General features: G+C 45.3%; 1 protein-coding gene across 1 annotated transcript; it reads left to right on the forward strand.

The window, feature by feature from the left end:
- Positions 1–3700: 3700 nt before the first annotated feature.
- On the forward strand, positions 3701–26638 carry IL10RA (interleukin 10 receptor subunit alpha). Its single transcript, XM_069224725.1, has 7 exons — positions 3701–3875; positions 11958–12078; positions 14297–14475; positions 16087–16256; positions 17694–17841; positions 19260–19384; positions 23206–26638. The coding sequence occupies exons 1-7, from the start codon at positions 3803–3805 to the stop codon at positions 24217–24219; spliced, it is 1830 nt and encodes a 609-aa protein (XP_069080826.1). The 5' UTR covers positions 3701–3802; the 3' UTR covers positions 24220–26638.

Genomic DNA, 26638 nt, shown 5'->3' on the forward strand with positions numbered 1-26638 from the left:
TACATGTAAGGCACCCCTAAGGTAGGCCCTAGGTAGCCCCAAGGGCAGGGTGCAGTGTATGGATAAGGTAGGACATATAGTAATGTGGTTTATATGTCCTGACAGTGAAATACTGCTAATTTCATTTTTCACTGTTGCAAAGCCTGTCTCTCTCATAGGATAATATGGGGCTTCCTTTAAATATGATTAAAGTGTAGATTCCCCTAGAGAGTAGATGGACATGTGGAGTTTGGGGTCCCTGAACTCACAATTTAAAAATACATCTTTTAGTAAAGTTGATTTTAAGATTGTGCGTTTGAAAATGCCACTTTTAGAAAGTGAGCATTTTCTTGCTTAAACCATTCTGTGACTCTGCCGTGTTTGTGGATTCCCTGTCTGGGTCAGTTTGACAGTTGGGTTGTTTTTCACCTCACACCAGACAGTGACACAAAGGGGGCTGGGGTGTAACCTGCATTTCCTGATTAGCCATCTCTGCTAGGAGGGAGGGGTGGAGTGGTCACTCTCATCTGAAAGGACTGTGCCTGCCTCTGACAATGCCGGCTCCAACCCCCTGCTGTGTGTCTGATGACTTGCCTGGGCAAGGCAGGATTTCACAAGTAGGTGTGAGTCCCCTTTGAAGAAAGGTGACTTCAAAGACTAAAATGGGTATAAGAAGGGCACCCAAATCTACAGACTTTAGAAACACTTCTGGAACCAAGAGGAACCTCTGCCTGGAGAAGCGCTGATAGCTGAGGAAGACGTGCTGCCCTGCCTGTGACTGTGCTTTGTGGAGCTTTCCTGCAGTGCTGCTTCTGCCAGAGTAAGAGGGCAAAGACTGGACTGTGTGTGCCTTCCATCAAGTGGTGCCCTGTCCAGTCCCTGGGCCCTTGAAAGGAAAGCTGGTGGAAATCCAAGGAAATCGACTTCGGACGACTCCGGACCGACGCCGCTGCTGAATCCGGTAACGCTGCCTGCACCTGACGCCGTGACCTTCGCTGGAACGCGACACTCTTCGCAGGCCCGTCGCCGCAGCCGCCCCGCTGAAGTCCGCGACTCCGTGGAAGTCGCCGCACCATGTCGTGACCGACGCCGCTTGAAGTGCACGGATTCAACGTTTCGCACAGACGCCGCGATTCCTGACTTCGTGCCTCAGCTTGTTTTCACTCTTCACCAAAGGTACTGTACTTGGGGGTCTATACGACTCCGTGTCCGGCGCCGCTGGTGTCGGCTTGTTGGGAACGACTCCGTCACGACGCCGTGTTAACATCTCATTGAAGCATTTTTGTTTCTAAGCGCTATTTTTGAGTTTAATCTTTAAAAATTCATAACTTGACTTGTGTATGTTGGATTTTTGTCGTTTTGGTCTTGTTTTGTTTAGATAAATGTTTCCTATTGTTCTAAACCGGTGTTGTGTCATTTTGTAGTGTTTTCATGAAGTTACTGTGTGTGTTGGTACAAATACTTTACACCTGGCGCTCTGAGGTTAAGCCTACTGCTCTGCCAAGCTACCAAGGGGGTAAGCAGGGGTTAGCTGAGGGTGATTCTCTTTTACCCTGACTAGAGTGAGGGTCCTTGCTTGAACAGGGGGTAACCTGACTGTCAACCAAAGACCCCATTTCTAACAATCTGGTTGAGATTTGATTGTTGATCATGATCCCTAAGTTCTTGGTAGAGCTGGACGGGATTTCATTAGTCCTAGCTCTGAGGGCCACCAGTCCGAGGACCAAAAAATATGTTTTTTCCCAAATAAGACCACTTCTATCTTGCAGAGTTTCAGGCAGTTGGGTTTCAACCAGGTTGCAACTTCAGACATGCAGCCGATGAAGTTTGACTGTGTGTTCAAGCTATCTTCAGAGAGGAAGAGGGTGAAATAGGTGTACATGCCGGCAAGCCAACAAGTCAACAGAAAGAGCTGAGCAAAGGGTCAGACTAGGCTTTAACAGCCCATTCGCGAGCCAAGTCCTGAAAATAGTTGGCTTCTAAATCATTCAACAAACATCATGTGAAAATATGACAGTCTCTTCAAAATTAAAAACATTCCTTTAACATGCAGAAACATTTCACCTTTACATGTCAGATTATTTTTATGCAACACACACCCCGAAGTCACATATTAAAAGGTGCTCTTATATGTGATAACAAAGAAAAAAAGGGCTTTGCTGAATAAATATGTGCCTACAAGCACACAATTTGGTCAAGTGAGGAAGAAAGGACTTCTCCAAGTTTTCCTGCTTTTACATTATGAAATTCGGCCACTTGATGGCTACCTCTTCTGATTCTTTTTAGCATTAAAGGTTTATGCTTTGTTTTGAATTATTGACGTCTGATGGTAGTGCGGGGTGGCAACCAGAAACCACATTAAAGCTTGGCTACTTTTGGGCTTGAGGATCTTACAGGAGTACAAACTAAGCAAGAACCAACCTTCTGGCTCGAGCCTGGCTTAGGCCTTAACTGGCTCACCCAACCCTAGCTGGGTTTTGTCGACATAAGTGATGAGCCAGTGAGCGCGGATTATGTTGTTGAGAGGGGCCATTTAGATGTTGGATAGTCAGGGCTGAGCAAGGAGCCTTGAAGGACGCCACAAATCAGGTTGGAGGCAGTGGACCAATGAAGGGCTAAGCTTACTGTTTGAGTGCATCCTGAAAGAAAGGAGCTGATCCAGTGGTGTGCTGGCCCAGTTTCCACTTTCGTGGAGACCTTGGATCAAGATGGGATGGGAGACAGTGTTGAGGCAGCCAAGAGGTCAGGTAGGATGAGTGTGACCAGTGTGGGTTCCTCCGTTGGGGCAGAGGAGCATCGTCCCCCGCCAGCAGCACCAGCTGCAAAACCTTTACCAAAAAATGATCATAAACCTTTTTTACGATTGTTTTCTGGTAAAGGAGGTGGGGCCACAGGGGTGAAGAGCGTCGAGGGGGAGTGTTCAGCACTCCCCTCACTGCGCATGTATGTTTGGCTGGCCGTCATGGGCTGGCCAAACACACATGCGCAGTAGGCTCTTTCAAGCCCGGCAACACAGTTACCGGGCTTGAGAGAGCCTGCACAGGCTCCCAGTCTGCCTGGATGCACCCTGGCTAGGTGCTCCCAGCCAATCCTGATGCTGCTCAGGGCAGCGTCAGGATTGGCGCAGGGCAGGCTAGGAGCCTGTGCCTGCAGCATCCGGCGATGGAGAGGAGCGGTGCAGTGGTATGGAAAGGTAAGTGTTTTCTTTTTTTTTTTATTATTAAAAAAATGTTTATTCCCTCCCTCGCACCCGATGTGCTCCCGTGCCCCTTCAGCGCCCCACGAGCCGCTACTGAGTGTCACTGTGTCCAACTTGTCCATGATTAGGTGGACATGGATACTCTGTTAATTGGAAGTAAGGGGACTATGGACACTGGCGGCAGTACTGAACTTTTCCCCTACAAATCGTTGATTTTAGGTGTGATGGTCTAGTTAAGTAAATGGAAGCAACACAAGACTACCACATCCAAAATGCATCAGGCTATCGCATGAAAGTCCATGTCTGGAAACAGTCCTTAAAAGCCTGGGGGAAGATGGTCACCGTCACTTAAAGTCATACTTAGTTTGTGTGTACTTGCCCTTGAATTGGGAAAGTTGTGGGTTTTTGTCTGTCTCGAAGGAGGGTGCGAGGGGGGGTCGCGTGACGTGAACTCGTTCGTCTCCAGTTGCAGACTACGGGTGGAGGAATGGGGAAGTGAGACAAGCCGCTGCCTTCCGCCCCCAGAGGGCCGGGCCAGGGGGTGGGGTTGGGCCTACGCAAGACACATTACCCTGGTCCACGGCTGAGATTCTCAGTTGTACAGATAATGCGGACCGCTCCAGGATGGCAGAACGCCTGCACACAAAACTGAGAAACCTGGGCTTTCTGTTTGTCTGCCTCCTGAGTGCAGGGCGAGGTAAGACACTCTCTGCTTTTTATTACATCCGGTATGCTAACCCTGCATAGAAAGAAGACTAATGCACCTTCTGCCTAGGTGCTGGTGTTCATTTTTGGCCTGTGCCAAGTGGCACCCATTTACTGTTTACCAACATGCTGCATATTCATAATATGTATCTTGGGCCATTATTGTATTGTATTATTATTATTGGTGTTGTTATTTTTGGTGTGGACTGCGCATACTGCTTGCAGCAAAAAAAGTTTGCATTTTGTCTGCAGTACACAAAAGGCAAACATTTGTTTTGCTGCCTGAAAACAGCTCTAACGGGCACAAAAATAAATCGAGCACAAAGCACACCTTTAAAAAAATAATACTCGACTACATGCATGGCCATAACGCAATGCGTCTGTTAGTATCAAGTCGTGTCGGTGTGTTTCTGCCGCGGTTCTTTCTCATTTATGATGGTTGTCAAAACACTTTAGAAGCACCTTAGGAGAACTGGGGAACTGCAAAGATAGCACACGGACAAACCTGAAAGGCAGGGGTTGGGTGAGAAATGGGGCTGAGAAGAAGTCCCATTTCCAGAAAAGAATTGCAATGGTAGTTTGTTCTAGAGCCTTTTGTGAGGTTTCGTGAAGACGTGACGTAATGTGACGCCATTGCTGGAGAGGACCATTACTTCTGGAGTTTGGGGGGGTCTTACCCTTTCCCAGGGCTGCGCAGTCATGTGATTATGAGAATATGTTTCTGGGAGAGTGAGACCGGAGCCATCCTCAGGCGGTGGCACTGTAGTCCTGCTTGGACAGAGCATGAAGGTGGTTCTGCAGTAGTCTGTATCGCCCTGTGAGGATGGCATTGTCTCGTTGTGGTCGTTCTCCGAGGGTCACTGAAAGAAACCGGGTCATATGTGTCACTGCGTTGTCTGCCTAGGAGTAGGACAGTTCTGGGTGAGCGACGCTGCTACTGTTGACATATTCTGGGAGTGCCTTTATATTTAGCTTGCCCATTTCAAGGTAGTTTAATTTGACTGCCCGCCATGTTATCAGGGTGGAACTGCATTATTGTGGCCCACAGGGTGATGAAGTCACGGCAACTGATCCTTGAATGGTGGCTGCTTTTACTGTGAACCGTCCTGTGACATGACACTGCTACTGCGGGCCCTGATATAAGAATGCCGGTGACTTTGTGAGTCTCTGAGATTCATGGGGGCGGGGGAAGAATCTCACTTTTCTCAGCTAAACAATTGGGGAAAACCACACACAAAGACATAGCAGACCCGATTCAGTCCCCCACCCACCTACGGAGTCAAGAATGCATTTATTTATTTGAGACGGGTGTCACACCCCAACCACACCCCACCCCAGAAGATTCGGCCCTGTTGACAGTTACTTTAGTGTGGGCCTTGACTTGAGGGCGGCACAGTATTACTGTAACGGTGGCTCTGTGTGGTAAAAGAAAATTCTGTGAGGCAAGCATAAGCACTGTGGGTCATTCTGTGAGGGCCATAGTCAGAATATCCTGCGAGGAGGGCACAGTTTTACTGGATGTCACCCTGTGAGGCTGCAACTGTATTACACGATATCATCCTGTGAGGCTGGCACTTTATTACAGTGGGCCATTCAGAAAAGGTGACACTGTAGGTCCTCCTGTGAAGCTGGCCCTGTATTCTTGCACGCAGGGGCGTTGCAAGTCCCCTTCCCCCAATTAGCAGCTACAGCAGGGATGGGGTTCTTGATGGGCGTCTTCTGCCTGTAGCTAGGCTGACAAAGGCTCATGATTAGATGGGAGAGTGAGTGAAAGTAAGAATGAATGAATGGGTAAGTGAAATGGTGTATGAATGGGTGAGTGTAATGGTGGATGGATAGATGCGTGGATGAATGAGTGAAAGGGAGGGAGGCTTGATGGATGGATGAGTGAAAGGGCAAATGGATGGGTGATGAGAGAAAAGGTAGATGAATGGATGAATGATGGAAAGGAAGGATGGGTGAGTGAAAGGGTAAATGGATGGATGTATGGAAGGCTGGATGGAAGGATGGATGGATGGGTGGATGGATGGATGGATGGATAGTCTGGATAGACATATGTAAGATTAGATAGGTGAAAGAATGGATGGATGAATGAAATGGCGGGTAGATGGATGGCTGGATGAAAGAGTGAACAGATAGATGAGTGAAAAGGTGAATGGATGGACGGATGAGTGATAATGTGGATGGTTAAGTGAGTGAATGGATGGATAATGAGTGAAGGGATGGGTGGATGAGTGAAAAGGTAACTGGATGGGTGGATGGGTACCAGGGTGGATGTATGAGTGAAAGGATGGATGGCTGAGTCAAAGGATCCATAGATGAATTAGTGAAAGAGAGGATGGATGGAGTGAAAGAGTGGATGGATGGAGTGAAGGGGTGGATGGATGAGTGAAAGGATAGATGATTAAAAAGATGGATGGATGAATGGACGGATGAAAGTGGAATGGATAAGTGAAAGGATGTATGACTAAGGGAAAAGTTGGATGGATTGAAGGATGTATAGGTTTGGATATGGATGTTCGGATGGATAGCCAGATGGACACAGAATGGTGGCAGACTGAATGATAGATGGATGAAAGATTAAATGGATGACAGAATGTAAGGGCACGTGGTGGCTGTCAGCGGGTGGATGGAAGGATGACAGGCTAAATGGGTAGAAACTTGGATGAAAGAGACAAGCAAGCTCTCCTGGGGAGGGTCACAATGACTTGCTTCGCTTGCTGCAATTATAAGAGATTGTTTTCAAAGTGGGGGATATTTTATTTTAATTTTCTGGCTACTCCCTTGCCTGCAGGTCACTGTGTAATTCTGATTCTTGTGACTATCCTGTGATGATGACAGTGCTGTGTTGGGCTACTGATAGTGAACACTGATGCGCAGTGAAATATATTCTTATCTGGGGAAACCTCTTGTCAGATACAGGGGCCGTCTGCTCTATAAGGACCTCTAAATGTTTTGTTCTGTCTGATTTAAGCTTTAGTCTATTAAAGAGACGACCTTGGAGAGCTCAGGCCTAAAGTCTGGCCTAGAAAGAGATTTAACTGTTTTGCCACCCCATGTCTTTAAAATATTTCATACATAAAATACACGCATATAGACACAGAGTGATTTTGGCCCGGGCCTTTTCAACTATCATTCACATTCGCTTCTGTCCACAACTACCTACACCATGTTGCAATGTCTCAGCCCACTTCAGCTTTTGGCATTCTTGAACATGGAGTGACAGCAGTTTTTCTGTTCACGTACTATTTGTATTAAAAAGTGGTATGCTTTAGTTCCAGGGCTGGTGGCCAATCTCTCTTGTCAGTTTTTGTTAGGTTGACCATAGCAGCCCGCAAGCGCTGCATTTCTGACGTGTTAGTATGTATCTGGGCTTTTCACCACTCCCATCACTATCACTCGTTCATGGGCTTGCCTTTCAAAAATTATTTGTTTTTGTTGGTAAATGCTTTACCTTGGTCCCTTCTTGGGGCGGTTTTGTTACCACCTTGGTCATTGACCCTGTTACATAGATAATTGCATGTTTGCCAATTCGTTTGGCTGCGACCAAACTTCTTTTTCCTTTTGTGTCTCTCCTTCACGCTCACGGCGGGAGCTCTTTGAATCGGCTCACTTATGTCAACTGATTCAATTTACATTTTGTTTTTGTGGCAAGAAAAGTCCAGTTAGAAATTTACAACTCTAATAGCTCTAACTCGAGCAAACGCAAGACCCATTGCATTGCAAATGCTTGTTTTTTTTTTGTTTTTTTTTTACTGTTAAAATGTTAATTTCCACTGCATGTGCTTGCAAAAAAAAAATCCGAAAAGCTTAACTACACTCCCCAGAACGCATTACACTGACAAATGAAAGCCGAGGACAACAAACATGATGGGTTGATGACAGGGACTAGTCTGCTTCTTGGACTCATCCCTCGCTCTTCCTCGGTTTCACCCACTTAATGAAAGTAACAGACATCCTTTTCCCTGTTCAGGCAGCACTTTACTCCCCAACAATTACATATGTCTCAAGAACCTGAACAATTAATGCCTCCTTTATCAACTATTCCCATGTGGCCATCACATCACATATTTTGTATTATATCTGGTTCTTTGTTGGCTCCTCAAGCAGATCTACGCTGCTACTTTTGGACTTACTCAAAGGTAAGCAGGAGGCATTGAACATTTATCTAGATATGGTGGCCAAGTGAGGATAGTTGATCATGTTTCTGTCTTCTCAGCGCCCCGGAGCAAGGCGAACCCAGGAAAATACCAAGGGGTTTCGATGCGTAGGGGGGAGAAGGGTTGGGGATTATGTTCTCAGACAGATGAAAGGGCTTGTGAAAGTTCCTGTTTTTTCATGAAAGTCCCAAAAGGAGATGCCAAGTTTCACAATTTGAGTTCAGTGGGGACCCAAAGACTGGCCTGAAATGCAGATTGTTTTTCTGTAGCAGGAAGAGTCCTTCTAAATACTTTGGCGCTGATCTCCTATGACTTCCTGCTTGGGCACAAAAGGGACCACTGGGCAGAAGGGGGCAGTGTTTTGGCCGTCAAATCTTGCTATTAGGTTGGCTCCCGGGGACCCCCGTTACCCGCGGTTCTCTGGGAGGCCCGGGGAACTTGCAGCGAAACAGCCCGGATTTTAAACCAGCAAAAAGTACCGGAGTTCGGGAGCAAAGCATCCTGGGGCTGTCCCAGAGGCCAATAAGATAGCTGAGGGGGCTCGGCGCACAGCTGCGGGGGTCGTTGTGCAGCAAGTCCAACACGCACAGGGCGGCCTCAGAATACATTCTTTCCAAAGTTAAAAACGTTCCGTTTCAGGAACAGTAAAAATGCTTATTCAGCAGCAAGGGGCGTTTTAACTTGTTATGTGTGCCGTGGGAGTGATACTTACTGTAAACAGTCCGTTTCTTCATCTTGGCTTGCTTCTTCCTGTGGTAACCACCAGTTTCAGTTTCTTGGTCTCCGTAGAAAAAGCTAAACAAGACACTTATAGGTGAATTAAAATAAATACTCTAAACAGAACATTGCCGGGGTCAAAGTTTGCAACTTTCAGTGACGGAAGACAGTCGCGCAAGTGGAAATGAAGATTTGAGGGGCTGAAGTTAAAAATAGATCCGGGGTGCCGGATGTTATAAGGCGAGAGACAGACAACCGAACACCTTCCAAAGCAAACTTCAACAGAGTGTTCACGTTTTATTAAGAAGTAACTTTTAACACAGTGAACTTGTAAATGTCATTGTGAAACTGGAATCCGTGCATCAATAAGTTCCTTCCATGTGAGTTAAACACTAAACTGAAACATGTTTTGCCAAAACACCTCCCTTCTGATTTTCTCACCAGTCTCAAATACATAAACCCACCGAAACTCACTTCTCGCCAATGGCCAATGTATGACATGGCCGCAAAAATCTGAAGCAAATTAAACACCTCATAACTGTGACTGGGCGGGATTCAGATATTAAAAGTTGAATAACCTCTGACCGATTGTGTGTGTAACATCTGGTAATGGGGAATAATGCACAAATAGCGCATGTTATTTACCGTCCCACCGTGCGCAAAAAGACCAGGGGCCAGATGTAGGAAATTCCGAGTTTGCGACTTGCAAATTGCGCGTCTGAGCGACGCTCAATTTGCAAGTCGCAAACCTGGATGCAGGATGGTGTCCCTGACACCAACTGCGAATCGCAAGGGGGTCGCAAAGGCCCACCTCATTAATATTAATGAGCCTGCTGGAGACAGCAGACCACCATGTCTGTGACTGCTTTTGAATAAAGCAGTTTTTTTTTTTGTATTGCAGCCCGTTTTCCTTAAAGGAAAACGAGTTGCAATACAAAAGAAAAAGTGAAACGTTTTTGTTTCATTTTTTCAGAGCAGGCAGTGGTCCATAGGACCACTGCCTGCTCTGAAAAAATGTTTACAGGGCCATTCACAAAGGGGAAGGGGTCCCATGGGGACCCCTTCCCTTTTGCGAATGGGTTAGCACCCATTTGAAATGGGTGCTAACTGTGAATTGCTTGGCGACTGCATTCGCAGTCACAAAGCAATTCTACATTGCGATGCGAATCGCAAATAGGAAGGGGAACACCCCTTCCTATTTCTAAGTCGTATTCCCATTTTGCGAGTTGGTAACCAGGTTACTGACTCGCAAAATGGGAATGAGCATCGCGATGTGCTTTTTGCCTTGCGCAAACAGTGAATTTCGCTGTTTGCACCATGCAAAAAGCTTCGTACATCTGGCCCCATATCCGCTATTTGCAACTAGAGCAAACATTCGCAATTTTGGCCATTTAGGGCCAGATGTAGTAAGGTCCGAATTTGCGATTCGGAAATTGCGAGTCGGTGCGACTCGCAATTTCCGAATCGCAAATTCGGATGCAGAACGGTGTCTCAGACACCGTCTGCGACTCGCTATGGGGTCGCAAAGACCCACCTCATAAATATTAATGAGGTGGGTCGCATTTTGCGACCCCATAGCGAGTTCCTGCACTCACAGGGATGGTGGCCTGCTGAAGTCAGCAGACCTCCATGTCTGTGACTGCTTTTTCAATAAAGCAGGTTTTTTATTTTATTTTGCAGCCCGTTTTCCTTAAAGGAAAACGAGTTGCAAAATAAAAAACATAACGTAACCATTTGGTTTCGTTTTTTCAGTGTAGGCAGTGGTCCATTGGACCACTGCCTGCTCTGAAAAAATATTTTTGTCGACATTCACAAAGGGGAAGGGGTCCCATGGGGACCCCTTCCCTTTTGCGAATGAGTTACCACCAGTGTGACACTGGTGGTAACTGCGAGTTGCTTTGCGACCGCATTCACGGTCACAAAGCAATTCTGAATTGCGATGCGAGTCGCAAATAGGAAGGGAACACCCCTTCCTATTTGCGAGTCGCATTCCCATATTGCGAGTCGGTACCGACTCGCAATTTGGGAATGAGCATCGGGTTAGGCTGTTTGCATGGTGCAAACTGCAATTTTCGCAGTGTGCACCATGCAAACGGCTACCTACATCTGGCCCATAGTCTCTTTTTGAGGGAATAAAAGCTGCCTGTTATAAACACACCCTACTTGCAAATCTGCTAATCTCCTTTCTTCAGTCTTGAGCACTTGTGAGGACCTGGAACTTCACGTCTAATGGGTAAGGACTGGACAAGAAGAAACGTGTTTGCACCAACGTAAACACGTAAACACACCCTTCTTTACCAGCGCTTTTGAGGTTACCCACAGGCACAACCACCTCCCACTTCCACTTCTGAGAATATCATTATGGAAGGTCGTACGCGCATTGGAAATTACAATTTTACTTGTTATTTTGATAGAAATCACTGGGGACTTCCTGCCAGGTTTTATTGCGAGTTTGTCGGTGTGTTTCCATAAATATTTTCACGTTTGATCTTTAATGGCATTATTTTGTGCCGGGGAGCTCGGATGCCCCATAACTGTTGTCAAATACATATTACCCACTTACACTGAGCCGACTGAACTGGGCTAAACTTACTAAAAACTCCACCCTTTCTACTTTAATTGACAGTTGTTTCAGTGGACCCACGAAAAGCCACTGAATCGGTGGTTTCTGCGTGTAATCGGTTGTGGACAAAGGATCAGGGATTAAATAACCCTACATCCACCAGTGTCGTATCAGAGGTGCCAAGGGCCCCTCTGCACACTAAAAACGAGTTCCCTGACTATTGGTTTGTTAGTAAAATACAGAAATGATCCGGGCTCAGGCCCCTGGCACCGCCGCCACTGCACCCGCCGCACCATTGATAGCAACGTCCCTGACAGCAGCTCTTGTATCGTGGCTGCTGAGATAGCTCGGTGGGTTGAGTGCACCCTTGACATTTGTACCCAGCAGGTTTGAAGCTCACCAGGCTTGATACGGTCATTCCTTCTTTCACAGTTTATCAATGAGCATCACCAGGGTGGGTGACGAAGAGGCCGTTGTCTGCTGTGGTCTGTGGCATTTTCCTGTATTTAAACCCTCAGTGTCTGTGTTCCATGCTGCCTGCGTGAAAGCAGATCGACACACCTCGCCGCCGACTGTGCATTTGGGAACGATATCGGCCTAATCCCTGTCTGCTTCTTTTTTTCTGCCTCTGCAGGAGAAGATTTGCCTAAGCCCAAGTGGGTGAAATTTAAGCTGAACTTCTTCCTACACGTCCTCGAGTGGGAGCCGGGGCACAGTGAGAGGGCAGGAGACGTCTACAAGGTGGAGTATAAAAAGTGAGTACCCGAGCATGCCACATGGCTGTGAAGGGCGAGAAGAATTCCACCCAGTGCTTAATATGGACAAACAAATAATGAGAAGTGCCAGGCCCTGGCCAAGAGGCCCCTGCAGCTTGGCCCACCCATCGTCCCTGCCAGAGAGACTAACTGCAGTGATGGTACAATGTTTAGTAGTAGTGTTTTTTAGGGATAAGAAAAACGTAGCTGGAAGAAAAAACTGTTATGAAAAACTCTACAACTTTGAAATACGCCAATAAAAAAAAAAAAAAAAACTTTAACAGAATTCATGTGGGGATTTTAAGGCCCAGACTTGTATCCAATTATATTTTCTCAAATAAGTTCCTTTAAAATTTGGATGGCTGTCAAATCGGGCGATTAGATAGCTACTGCCTAGCAGGTGCATGAATACTTGTCTTACGTAGTGAGAGCCCAGGCATGTACTGTGAAGGCCTGCAGCAGCCAATCGGAAGTGAGGATTAACTGCGCACTGTAGCACAGTATGCCACGGAATGGTGTACAGATCTAGGCGAGTGCTTCTAGTATATAATGTTCGCAATTAGGTTTGCTAAATCCTTACTGGAATCTTAGGGCCAGATATAGCAACCCTTTTGCGAGTCGCAGGTTTGCAATTCACAAATGCATATTGCGAGTCGTTACCGACTCGCAATATGCATTTGCGACTCGCAAATAGGAAGGGGTGTTCCCTTCCTATTTGCGAGTCGGAGTGGTATGCAACTCCATTTGCGACCGCATATGCGGTCGCAAATGGAGTCGCAGTTACCATCCACTTGAAGTGGATGGTAACCCACTCGCAAACGGGAAGGGGTCCCCATAGGACCCCTTCCCCTTTGTGACTGGACCCCATATTATTTTTTCAGGGCAGGGAGTGGTCCAAGGGACCACTCCCTGCCCTGAAAAATCCGAAACTAAAGGTTTCGTTTTTTTTTTGTAGTGCAGCTCGTTTTCCCTTAGGGAAAACGGGCTACACTTCAAAAATAAAAAACCTGCTTTATTGAACAGCAGGTCGCTAACATGGAGGCCTGCTGACGTCAGCAGGCCTCCATGTTAGCGAGTGCCTATACTCGCAATGGGGCCGCAATTTGCGACCCACCTCATGAATATTCATGAGGTGGGTCATTGCGACCCCATTGCGAGTTGCAGTCGGTGTCTGAGACACCGTACTGCATAGCAATTTGCGACTTGCAAATTGCGAGTCGCAGGGACTCGCAATTTGCAAGTCGCAAATTGCATTTTTGCTACATCTGGCCCTTAGTTTCTTCAATTTAAGTCCCACTTCTCGCATTTGATGTTTTTTTAAGTATTACCCTCAGAAAAGAGGTGTACTCATCTATGTCAATAGGGCAGTTTTAAAGAGCGAGTGCAGCCGTGCATAGTGCATGATACTGATATCCAGAAACTGCACGCGGCACAAGAACTGTCCAAGAGTCACAACTGCCCCTTCCTGTGGAGTCTGCATTCCAATGCCCTAGATTAGTCTTTCGAGTTGTCTACTCTCAGGTGCCCTTAATGCACAAAGTGGCCCCTCAGAGACTCCAGCTACAGCTGATGTCAGAGCAATCTCTGCCTCGTTCTCGTGAAAAAGAGGTTAAATATGAGACCCTCCCCTTCCGGTGCTTGAATGTTGTGCGTATACTAAAAAGAACCGTGCTTCTTGCTTAACTCTATGACGCGTGCGTTCTGGGTGTGTGGTGTGCATCGCCTTCTTGCCATGAGTTCCGTATTGTGCCTTGATTTGCGACTGAGAGGACCTTGGACCTTGGTGGAAGCTGTTTAAATATGCTTTTGATGCTCTAGATTATTCAGCGAAACACTGGAGCTACGCCTTACATATAGGATAGAATATATTAACTCATACCAAACACCTAAGGTATAGATTGTGAAAATAACCAATTAAAGGGCTCCCAGCATCAACAAAAAATAATGTTAAAAAATCCATGAATTTAGACGGTTGCGTTTGGGCGAGATATTGTCTGTAAAACGTGTAGAAATGAGGCCCAAAATGGTGGCCCAAGAACAAGGTGTAACTTGCAGTCCAGTTTGTGCCCCAAACTCAATCCCCAGTGCCACAGATTTATCCTATTTATAAGGCCCACTTGATGGCCACCTTCCTTTAGTCTGGCCTTTGGGCACAGTGGACCAATCAGATTGCAGAGGTCCACCATTTTGTTCAATCCCTGCTTTCTGCCGCCTGCAGGTACGCTGCTGATGATCACTGGAAGCCAGCAGCAAATTGCACTCGGGTCACTGGCCACTCCTGCGACTTGACTGAGGAGACATTGCCCCTCAGCAAGGGCTACTTTGCCAGAGTCCAAGCCGTGTCCGGAAACCAGACTTCGAACTGGACCAGAACCAGCCGCTTCATCCCTCAGCAAGGTATGTGGCCGTGATCTGTTCATCTTGTGGCCAAGATGTGGTGGTAACGCTGCACGTTGGGTACAGTTTCTGTCAACATCCGTAGGGTGATCTGTGGTTTTGAAACATTAGAGTGCAGTATTCACGGAATAGTAGCTGCACCTCGGGTGTATTAAAGTACAGTGTTACTATGATAATGTTGTGTACCTTCACTATTTTTTATTAACACTATTGTAATGCTGCTTTGCTGTCGTAGAGCTGGTATAATTGTATTACTGCTGCAATGCTATTGCTATTGTATTACTGTTATAATACTGTCTTTCTGGGGCACTGAAGTGCAGAGTTCATATGGTAATGCTGTGGTTTTGTAACACCATGGGTTAGTGCTCAAGTGGTAAAGCTGTTAATGAGGTATAGCGCACTGAAGAGTTGCTGTGGTAATGGTGTGAAACAGGTGCAGTATAGTGGAGTGATACAATGCACATGATGTGTATCGGTCATCCTATACTGCAGCACTACTTTGGTAACACTGTTTCTGGCATGTTGTAGTGAGGTATTTCTATGACAATACCTTGTGCCTTAGAAACAAACAGAACGGTCCCGGGAGGGGGGGGGGGGGGGGTGTATCAGCCTTGACTTCCACAAACAAAAATTCACCCACCAAACGGTAGAGTTCATCCAAACTGCTTGTATAAATACATTTTCCCTTCAGTTCGAGCTGATCCCGGCGTTAGGCTACACGCTGATGGTTACTACATACCAGTTTTTTGAGGAGATTGATCTTTATAACATGTTGTGGGTGATTCCTATTGTAGTTCTTTAATCCTGATGATGACCCACCTGCAATTAATTTACCGTTAGGGTCGAAACGTTGACAATATTTTACTGTGGACCGTATTTAAAAAAAAGTTGTCAATTAAAGACTTGCAAATAATGGATGCTGCATTATTGTGAATTCTGAATGAGTTATCAGCCACAGTTCTAAGTGTATATATTTGTAAATATTCACTGATGCACTTTTTCACATTTTCACGTTTTCACTGCACCATCACTTTGTAGGAGCACCTCAGTTTAGGAATGTTGTATTTATTTTGGATAATAGCAGTGAAATCTGTTCTTAATGTGTACTTTTGTTAATAAGAAAGGATTTGTATATACCTAAAAAAACTGTTTAAATAACTAAGGAATTGAAGGGAAAATGTATTTATACAAGTAGTTTGGATGTACTCTACCGTTTGGTGGGTGAAGTTTTGCAGCGGAAGTCAAGGCTGACACTTCCCCTGCAGGGACCGTTCTGTTTGTTTCTAAATAATTTTACCCTGTTCCACGAGTTACAGGGTTACCCCATAATTTTTTACATAATATTTTGTGCCTTGCACAATATTGTGTAGTATTACTGTGGCAATGCTGTGTTTATCTGGTGTATACAGCAGTGTTCATAGGGCAATACAGTGATTTTGTAACACCATACTGCAGTGGGCTGTGTTATTCCAGTGTTGCTAGCGCACTGCACCGTGCAGTGTTAGATGAGACTGTGATGAATTTGGAGCACTGCGGTGCAGTAATTGAAACATTGTATTTGACTTGCCTTGAAGTTTCATGGGTGCGTTCCTTGATTTTTTTTTTTTGCAGTCCGACTCCCGCCCCCTGACGTGGACCTTAAAGTGGAGGGAAACACCATCCACGTTGCCCTGCGCCTCCCTGCCCTGCAGTGGCAAAACATTACGCTGCGTTATGAAGACATATTTAAGTACAACCGGGTCTACCGAGTGCACGTCAACCGCACTTCGGATAACTTGCTGGTAAGGCCTGTTCGGGCAGTGCATTGTGGGATACTGCGGCCTGGGTGGACATAGGAGGGGTGGGACTGCCTGGCTCCTCAGCTACATTCATAAGATTTTCCCGGGAAGATGCTGCATCTTCACAAGGAGATGCTGTTGATCAGGGCCACTGGAATTATGTGAATCTGCAACCTCGGTGATATGGATTTGCCACATAAACCATAATCTGCTGCGTATTCTGCAGAGTTTGACAAAAACAGCTTCTAGCTGAAATGGAGCTAAAGTTAGTTAAAATTTGCTGCCACTTGTTGCCACAAAGTGGAAAGCTTTTCAGAAAGGTTGACCTTTCAGTTGTTTATTGTTGTATTTGGGTGTTACACTGGTACTGGTGAAATGAAATATTTGCTCAGATAGTGTTAACATGTGTACAAATGACAAAATAATAAAGTAATACTATCAAAAATGTACAGCGTTATGCATCATAATTTGCCTTTTCATGCCACAGTATTTTCATGCCACTGCTGCATAATTAGGTCCTCCCTTGCTCCATAACTCCACTGGCCCTGTTGTTAATGCGCTAATAACCCCAATAAACTTGTGACGTATTACTCCGAAAGGACAATGGAGCGGTGGCAGTGTTATACACATATCACACTCACTTCTAAGAGGCCAATAAGTTTGGGTCACTCTCAGACACATGCTGGACTTCCCTCAATAACGCTAAGACTGAATCACAGCCAGTCTTAGATCTGACTCACCTCTGAAAGGCATTTGAGTCTGCAAAAAAGTTAATCATAGTGGTAACTTAAATTATAAGTCTGGTACGGCTGTAGGAGGGGCAATCACATTTTAATTGTCTGATATGTGGCAGAGGGTGCACATAGTTCATATTTATCCATAGAGTCCAGACTTTTGATTTCCCTGGAGGATAGACCACAACCACTTCAATCGAATGGAAGGCATAGGCTCCCTAAGTATGTTCAGCAAGGGTACCATGTATCTTCTACGTGAGGAAGAAAAATTAGCCTAGCAACTTCCTTGCTAGGCTGTAAAAGATAGCCATAAATGTGGGATAGAGGGCCACTCACATCACTGGGCTCAAGAACCTTGTACTTGCAGCTATAATGTCAACAACTTGTTTTTAATAACACTTCAGAGCCCATTTCTATGCACTGTAAAAAAACAGATGTCACTATTACTCAGTTTCTTGTGCTAAATTTCCCAATCACAAAGTTGACTCTGGTTTATCGGGATCCAGATTTGGGATTATCAAATGGCTGCATTCATCAGCAGTGAAGTTTAGGTTGCCTGTGATCCGTACTGATATTTGAAATGTGAGCGTCGAGACTCCTTCCAGCATTCTTCCAGTCCGCATCGAGGATCTGCAGTTATAGTCTGCACATTGTCATGACTGCACTGATGCAGCAACACACAGCACTCTTTCTTTTTGTCTTCCAGTTTACGCAGAATGAGGAGTCAGCGCAGTTTGATGTGTCCAACCTGGCCTGGGGAGAGCAGTACTGCATCACTGTCACCCCAGAGATCAAATCCAGGCCCAATGTGGGCATAACCACGGAGGCACACTGTGTGTCTGTGCCCGCTAAAGGTAAGAGACCTTTCTTCCTGGTGCAGCACTTCCTTCTGAGGGTACTTCTTATGTGCCCAGAGACTACATTTAAAATGGCTTCCACTGAAATAACATTTGGTTAGAGTTATTCAATTTTACATTTTAAGCATATGCAGTATCTATAATACAAAGAAGAGAAGCAACACATTACCTATCTTCACCGTCCACCATGCCAAGGCCTCTGCTGGACTTACCTCCGGACTGCATATGATTCTGTTACCCCTTTCCCAGGCCTCCATTGGCCCTACATTGGCATCCGCGCTGTACACCTGGCTGTCAGCCTTGCTCAGCTTGCACTGGCCTCCCCTTGGCACCTGCGCTGTGTGCTTCCGGGGGCGTAACTTCCAGTTGTGCAACAGGTGCAGTGGCACTGGAGCCCAGAGTCCCGAGGGACCCACTGAACTTTGATTATTGCTGTATTTCACAGTTCAGACAGTGTCCAGGGAGCCCATTTCTTTCCTTTCACTAGGACCCATGACACACTGGCTGCACTACTGCTGTCATCCCTTGCCAAGGCTTGGACTGACATCACCTTGGCCCATGTGCTGTTATCTACCTGGCTGCCAACCCTTGGCAGGCTTCTTTGGCACCCGTGCGACACATTGAGCAGCTTGTCTTACTCTTTATAGTTGTTGTCGCCCTTCATTCCTAATGCAATACAGATTTTTTTCTCACATCATATTAATTGAGAGTGATTGTGCGGTGCAGTTCAACATGTACTAAAAAACATATGGGGGTGCTTTACTACGTGAGAGACAGCTATAGCCACTTCATTGTTTTACTGTCTTACTACATATATGTTTTACTCCTCTATGCATGAGTTTCAGCTCTAGTTGGTCAGGCTCTGATCATAGCTCCCAGGTTTTCAGTCATTATGTGTGACATTACCTTGGAATCAGCCTGCTTATGTGTGACATATCATTGCCTATGTGTGACATGTTGAATGACACTTTATCACGAGCAAAACCCAGCAGTGAAATCCATTAAATGAAATAAATATAAAAAGCACCATCTTTTGTGCCCAGAAGTTCAGGGAGTTGTGTTGAAGTAGCTGCACCATCGCAAGGAGTGATTATAAAAGGCCAGTAACAGAGCTGTTGGGTTCAAACACGATTGTACTGTGGTCTGGGCAACAATTCTCGTGTTAGACTGGGCAGAGTTCGAAAGAGCTCTCAGAATTGCGGGACAGCGGGGATGATTAACGATTTGCGTTAATCTAACCCGTGATGAGTGGCATTTGGCGAGGCAGTCTGATGTCTTTCAGGGTCTGGATTGCGTAATATTAAAAACAGATCGAATGTAATAAAGGCAAACCATTATGCTTACTGTGCAGTTGTTTGCTTTGCGTGTACGTGTTGACGAGGAGTCTAACGCCGCCATGTTTTGTTTCTTTGCAGCTCGCACTGATGTGATAGTGTTGACGGCGTTCTCCTGCATCACCGTGTTGTGTATGCTGCTGGTGTTTGGCAACATCTTCGTCCGTCTCTACATTTGGAAACCCATGAAAACACCGGAAATGCTAGTACGTCACGAGTTTTATTAAATGCATCAAAAGTTCTGCGTGTGTTCTTTTTTCTTTTGTGGTTCACTGATGGAAGGCGAGCAGAGGGAGAGCTGAGGTCAAAGTTATCACCCGCCTTGCTATCCATGGCTGTACAGTTTATATGTTTCATCCATTGTGTGCATGTTGTTAACAGCCATGCACCATTGAGTGGAGTCTTTATGGAGCAGCGAGCCCGCACTCACGGGAAAAGTGCTTTTAGATGTGGAATCCTGCTCTTACTGGGAACTGGCATTGACCTAGGGCAGCAGAGGGAAGCCTCTGAGGCTTGGAGAGGGCTCTGCTTTGTCCACCACAGACCAGGTGATGTACTTTATTGTGAGAGACCTCTACATGTGGGAGGAGCTCTTAGGTGTCCTTCCTCAATCTCCACAAGCCCGGTGGTGTACTTTATAGTGACAGACCTCTACAGGTGAAAAGCATTCAGAAGCGACCTTCCTTCATCACTAGACGCCAAGTGATTACAAGCTGTACAGTAAGAGACATCTGGCTGGTGGACCAACCTTGAGAAATTCAGTCCTGCGTTCCACCATCAGTAGCCTGATGACATGTTGGACATGGATGTGAAGACATGTAAGCAAGTTTAAGAGTCCTGATGAAGGTTCCTGGAAAAGAAGCAGCTTCTAAAACCCCTTCATGGATGAATGACAGAAAATGAAAGCCCCTGTCCATGTCTTCCTAGAGATCATTTGCGGGAGTGCTGCAGATAATAAGAGGTGAAGACTTTTGAATCGCGCCAAAAAAAAAGCCTAAAACTTTGAAGATGTTATGTATAAAGTGAAAGATTTGATATCCCGATGTAAGCTGCACGCAGTGATACTAATCTGAGGTTGCCACTCCCTCATCACGAGTGAGAGGGTGTACCATCTTTGGCTGGCACCAGAATGTTCGTTAGTTGGACATTGCTCCCTCTCTTTCATGGAATAAGGCTGATGAGGTAGGAAGACAAAGCCATGTGACTTTCTGCAACCTGACGCAGGCAAGACTTTGTTGCGTGCACCATACGGTTACATTGGCAAACGTTCCCACAATATTTATGTGAAAAGTTTTTCACTTGTCCTATTTTATCTCATTATTAAGGATTAAGGCTTTCCATTGAGTCTTGTCTCAGCTCCTTTGGAAGAATGGAAGGCAGACCATCAATCTTTCTGCACTCAGATTATGACAAGCTTAACAATGAGTCTTCCTTCAACTGTCCCAGAAGTACCAAAAGTTGAGCATTAGGCCTCCTTTCACCTTTCTTTGATGGATCAAAGTTTCACCATCGACCTCTTTACAGTTGTCTAAAGATTCAAAGGTTGGGCATCAGGCGTTGTTTTGGTTGCCTTAGAAGGATCAAGAGTTGATCTTCAGGCTTCTTTATAGCTTTCATAAAAGGATCAAATATTGGAGATTGACCATCAGACCTCCTTTTTGGGACCATGAAAGTATCAAAGATTGACCAAGGGATCTCATTTCAGCTGTCTTATAAAGAGTAAATAAAGAAAAAAAGAGGGCCTTTAATCCTACAATGCCTTGTAATAGCCCAATTTGATTGTTTCCTAATCCATGGTGTTGTGTTGCAAAAACGAGTGCATGTGTGATTCCCTCAGATTGTTAAGTCAAAAGAATAAGTGGGGTGCTGGCACCTACACACTCACCCACACACGCATGTGCGCACACACACACATATAATGGTGATATAAGTTATAAATAGAATACCGTAGATGTTAAGAATGTCTGTGCTTAGAGTCGTTAGATCATAGACAGTACAAAGGAACAAGACAACTGTATTCAATACTAAATACTGTTATTTGCAGTGCCCGTGGTTGAAATAATTGCTTGTATTAACAATGGGTGACACAGGCGTTTCACAACCAACGTGTGTTTTGCCCCCTTTGGGACACAGGACTAGGGTTTTTCAAGAGCTGAGGTAAGATTTTAAACGTATTAATAGAGAAGGCTAAGTTGAAGTACAGATATTACACAAATGGTTGTTCGTTAAACAGGTTGGTGGCCCTCTCTAATATCCAGACCTATAAGAAGGGTCTGATGAACAGCACGAGTAGCAATCCCGAGAAAAAAAGGCTTATAAAGAGCAAAGGCTGGCCATCGAGTCGCCTTTCAGCTGATTTAGAAGCATCTAGTCAGCCGCTGATCTCTTACCAGAATGAAATCAGCTTTTAGATATGTACATTCTGAAAGGAAGGAATGACATTAAAACAGTTAGTAACCCCAGTTAACAGGAATGAATACAGCTGTCCAATTTACATATGCAAAGGGCTATGTCAACGTCCGAGTGTTTGAAATTACCAGGTTTTGGAACCATAAAATGGTGCCAGATAAGCTCACCAAAGTCATCAGTTCTGATCATTGAGTTCACCTATTCCATTCCCAAAAAGCTGTTCTTCTAGCCTTCACACCCTGTACCACAACGTTGCTCTCAGTCTGTCTGCTTCGACTATGTCGTATGATTGTTTGTGCACATCTTTAGGTAGCACAGTTTCTTGCTCTTGACAGCGGAAGCATTTCTCAGTGCCTCCGGGTCATTCTCAAGAGGTTTTGGCTTGTGGCCAGAGGCCTTGTTTGTTGTCCAGCTGCTGTCTACTGGCGCTCCTAGCCAAGCTGGGCTGCTTGGTTGCGTGATATCATCGCCGCAGTCAGCCAGTTTGGATTTGATTAGCTTTCCATGAACCTCCTGTTGCACAAGAGGCCTTGAGCTAGTCAGAAAATCCAGAACTCTTCACTTAGCAAAGACAAAGGGGTCTTTTGGGATGCCCTGGAGTCAAGTGACTATTTTGCAACGCTAGCGTAAAGCTTTTCATGTGCCGAAGGGTGGACGGTGGAGACTCTAGAGCCCTCCATAGCAGCTTTTTTTATCTCGTGCCAGCAAATTACTGGTATCAGTTTACAGGGTTATGTCCGGGGGTGCATGTAATGACTGTTCGCGCTAGTGAGACAGCCAGTGCTCGCTCAGAAAAAGTATCCCAACTTCACAATATATCCTATGAAAGGCTTTTGGTGCAGGGCTCAAGTCAGTCCCAGGTCAGGGACTGCTTGACAAGAAATTAACCCAGGCCCAGTGCTTGCTCGCCTCCATCTACAGGCACAACGAACTTGCGACTGACTGCCTCAGCCCTGCTCCAGGTGTTTTTCAAAGGCAAGTCTGAATGCAACTGACTGCCTCTGCGTCACGGGTTTTTCAAGGGCGAGTCTGCATGTGATTGACTGACCCTGTTCCAAGTATTTTTTTTTTAAAAGGCGAGCCTGCGTGTGACTGACTGCCCCTCCTCCAATTGGTTTTAAAGGCAAGCCTGCGTGTGACTGACTGCCTCTGCTCCAATTATTTTTTAAAGGCAAGCCTGCACGTGACTGACTCTACTCCAGCTCTTTAGGCACTCTGCCATATCCCAGGGACCTTTCAATTGCAAGCTTAGTGATATGTGAATGATTTTGCTTTGTAGCCTTTTAAAGACCTGTCAAGTAATGTAACAAAATTCACTTTTAACACAATCAACATCTTTGTTCTTACGATCAGAATAGTGCCAGAAGGAGAAAAAACAACAGTAATACTATTGCCTGAGCTTTTTATGTTGGCCCCCCTATCTGATTAGTTCACTTGGCGCAAGTTCCATATCAGAATTTCAACAGCAAAAAAAGTCCCGTATTGAATACGCCTACTATTACTGTTTGAGAGAAAATGCCAATGTTCAATTTGTTGCAAATAACCACTGCCATGAATATTTTCGTACTTGTCTCTCTGTACCATGTTCTAAACTTTAGCTAATTTCTTTCCATTTCAGAAATCGCCCATTAAATCCAGCTCGCTTTGGATGGAGAAATGGCAGCCCCCTGCATGGATTGAGGATGTGGTGGTGAACTTGGACGAAGAGTCGATAAAGAAGTTGTCCATGCTGCATAAGAGCTCCCCAGTTCGGCTGAGTACAGACAGTGGCTTCTGTGGTGACAAGATCTCATTGGAGAGTGAGAGCCGGTCCCCTACTCCCTCTCTTGGCTGCCCAGATCATTCTCCTGTAGTGCCTCGGCCTTCAAAAGACAGCTCAACCGGCACAGACAGCGGCATCTGCGTGAGCGGTACCTCCGCCATGTCAAGTAAGCTCTTTTGCACCGAAAGCCAAGGCTACCGGAAGCAGTGTAATGAAACAAGCGGGAAAGTAAACATGCAGGAAGACAGCGGCGTAAGCATGCACCATAATTCTGCACGTTTAACACATTATTCTGGCCAGAGAGATAATCCTTTGGACATTGTGAGTGATGGACAAAAGAAAGGGCGAAATTATTTTTTGTCCCCTAATGGTGTCAAAAGTGGCATTATTGAGAATCAGTGTGGCTTGGATCTAGTGCTTGCAGAGAGCCACGCATACTTGAAACAATCCAACCTCAAGGATGACACCAGTCAAAATGAGGTTAGGAGTGAGGGAGTTGAGATCCAGGGCATCTCAGGCCTTCCAGGCACTTTCAATAGAACTATGGGGCTAGAAGCTGAGCTCGGCAAGACTGACACCCCTCCGCTGGCTGGAGTCAATGGATACTTGAAGCAAGCATCAAAGCTCAGCAGCTTCAGCTATTTGAACGGAACTTTGGGACAAACTCACATTTCCTTCTTGGGCGAGATGGGACAACCAAGTTCCTTGGACTGCTCGGAACTCAGAGGTCCAAGGTTAATCCACACGATGTTGAGTGGTCTTGTAACCGAGGAAGACTTTGGAAAAGACCTTATCGCAGAAAAACACATTCCTGGCAGGTTTTTTACGGACATGGTGTTTGCCCCTCACCTCCAGTCTGAGGACACATAATGGATTCCACCTGCAGTTCAATACTCCTTCACTGGTAGATGTTGACATCAAAGACAGATGGACCTAAGAAAGGAAGGTGTGAAACTACGCTACAAGACTAGAGATTTTAGGAAGTCGAACATTTTTCTGGTTTGGTCTGGAGGCTTCAATGGTGTAACTTTGTTTTCAGTTGTGGCGTTTGCAGTGTTTTACTTCTGTGATGGACATGTTCCTGCTTGGTGTCTACACATATCTGTGTTTAAGGGCTTCAGTAACTTGATGATCACAGTGTCTATATGACAAATAAGTTATTAGTACTTCTGGGTAGTCAATGTGAACTATTTGAAGGAAAAGTGATTCATCATGCTTATTTCAGTATCAAGACAGCTTGAGAATCTAGCGGTGTTGTCATACATTGCAGGGAAGAAACTCAGAAGGTTGAGAACGATTATTATTGTCCAAATTTGCACTCAGTTACCAGTGATATTTATTTAACTTTATTTTATTTGTGTTATTTATTTGTAAATATGTGTATGGTTGGCCTTGGGGGCAATGTAGCAACATTGTTAGAAGGAGCGGGAGTATGGAAAATGAGGTTTACATTCTATTTGTTGGTAGTTATGTAGTTATTAAGATGCATATTTATCAATATTTCACAACGTACAGCAAGCCACCTTGTTGCGCTGCACTGCATGAAAATAAAAGGGCAGGAATATGTCATGTTCAACATTATATGGCGCATTCCTGTCCTTTCATAGCGCTGGCATCCTTATGGCAGCCTAACGGCAATGCAGGCAACCTTGCACCATGGTGCAAGGGTGCCTGCATTGCACGCAGGATTTTTTTTGTGCGGGAAGGGACACCTTCCTGCAGAAAAGCAATCTTTCAAATGCAGCACATGTAGAAAGAGTAAAAAACGAGGAGAAATAAAATATATTTCTCCTCATTATGCCCCCTGTTGGGAGACATAGAATTATGATGCATTCTCAGGTCTACCACTAATGGTAAATCTGGGAATGGGCCTAAATGGATGGATGTGTGGGAACATCCATGCTCCACCCATGTAACCCCCCCTGGGGCAGAGTAACGCAAGACAGTGATTTGCGCTGCCTTGCGCTACTCCAGATGTATCAAGTCATGCAGGGCCACACAACGTAGCCTTGCATGGCCTGATAAACCTCACTTAGGTTTTGTGTTGCCCTTGCGCCCCAGTGCGTGGCACAAGTGTGACACAAAACCTTAATAAATCTGGCCCTAAGTTCCTTCCTAAACTCCAATGTTGACTGAAGTTTAGGACTCATTGGGATCTGTTGTTTGCAAAACAGTACTGGCGTACTATTACTGTCACTAATATTGCTCCTACTTCTCATAAAAACTGGGTGTACTCCAGAGTATGACACTGTAAGGGAGGAAGGACTAAAGGACTACTACTCTGCACATCACCACATTTTACCAAAGGGAGCCTTCTCCTGACCCGCTCTTGACACTCGTTTCAGGCAGCATGCTCTGTAGGATTTTTCCCTTCAGGTTTTTGGTGACTGCAGAATTCAAGATAAGAGTGGAATCCTTGGGAGGGAACGACCCAGAGGCTGATCATGGTTCACCAGTACTGGGTGTGTAAGGAGATCAGGCAGTTGGCTTTGCGAGATGTTGCCATTGTGTCCTCTTCGGCCCTGAATGCTCTCTTCCATACACCACGCCATACCTACTAAGATTTGGTCTGCCTGCTCCCTCCCTAGCACTGGCTCCTTAGTGCCATGCACACACCTTTGCTCTGTAGTATAAAGGTGTGGTTGTGATGTCTAGCATAGGTTTTGTATTTAAAGGGTACCCTTCCAGTACAAAATACGATGCTTGGGCATATTTTAAAACTTTTCACATTTTGTTTGCATGCACTATACAGCAGGAATGTATGAAAAGTTAGGAGAAATAAAAATGTTTCTTCTTGTTAGTGCTTGCCTTGAGGAGGAGGTGTTACGTTTTGGCATGAACTCCTGTCTTCTTTCCAGCACAGACACAGTTTTCCACTGAAAGTAAATACTTTATCAACACTTTGCACTAGTTTGCATCACTTTTTCTGACTTTGCAATGACACAGATTGTTGAAAAGCCAGCCCCAGATGGTAATCTGCTGTCGGAGGCATATCCTAAGAACCTCTCCTGTCCCTTGGTATTTCCTATATTTGCACTAGTGATTGGTTAATCCCTTCCTTCCGACCACCACTGACCAGGAGTTGTTCGCTTAAGAGTATCCCCAAGTGCTGTCCTTGGGGGAAACACATTGTAATTATTATAGTGGACCGCTAATGAATGTTGGCAAAAAACTCAGGAGTATTGGTTTGCTGTATGTACTCTTTTTTTAATGTGTGTAAAATACAATGTATTTATTTTTATAAATGTAATTTATGTTATTTATTATTAATAAAATATTTTGTAAATGA

This window comes from Pleurodeles waltl, chromosome 3_1 (genome assembly GCF_031143425.1).
Source record: "Pleurodeles waltl isolate 20211129_DDA chromosome 3_1, aPleWal1.hap1.20221129, whole genome shotgun sequence".
NCBI lineage: Eukaryota > Metazoa > Chordata > Amphibia > Caudata > Salamandridae > Pleurodeles > Pleurodeles waltl.

Bases quoted from the DNA above. Each gene is read 5' to 3' on its own strand.
- IL10RA (XM_069224725.1), top strand. From the start codon at position 3,803: ATGGCAGAACGCCTGCACACAAAACTGAGAAACCTGGGCTTTCTGTTT. The intron at 3,876-11,957 runs GTAAGACACTCT...CTGCCTCTGCAG, and splicing joins CCTCCTGAGTGCAGGGCGAG to GAGAAGATTTGCCTAAGCCC. The intron at 17,842-19,259 runs GTAAGAGACCTT...GTTTCTTTGCAG, and splicing joins TGTGTCTGTGCCCGCTAAAG to CTCGCACTGATGTGATAGTG.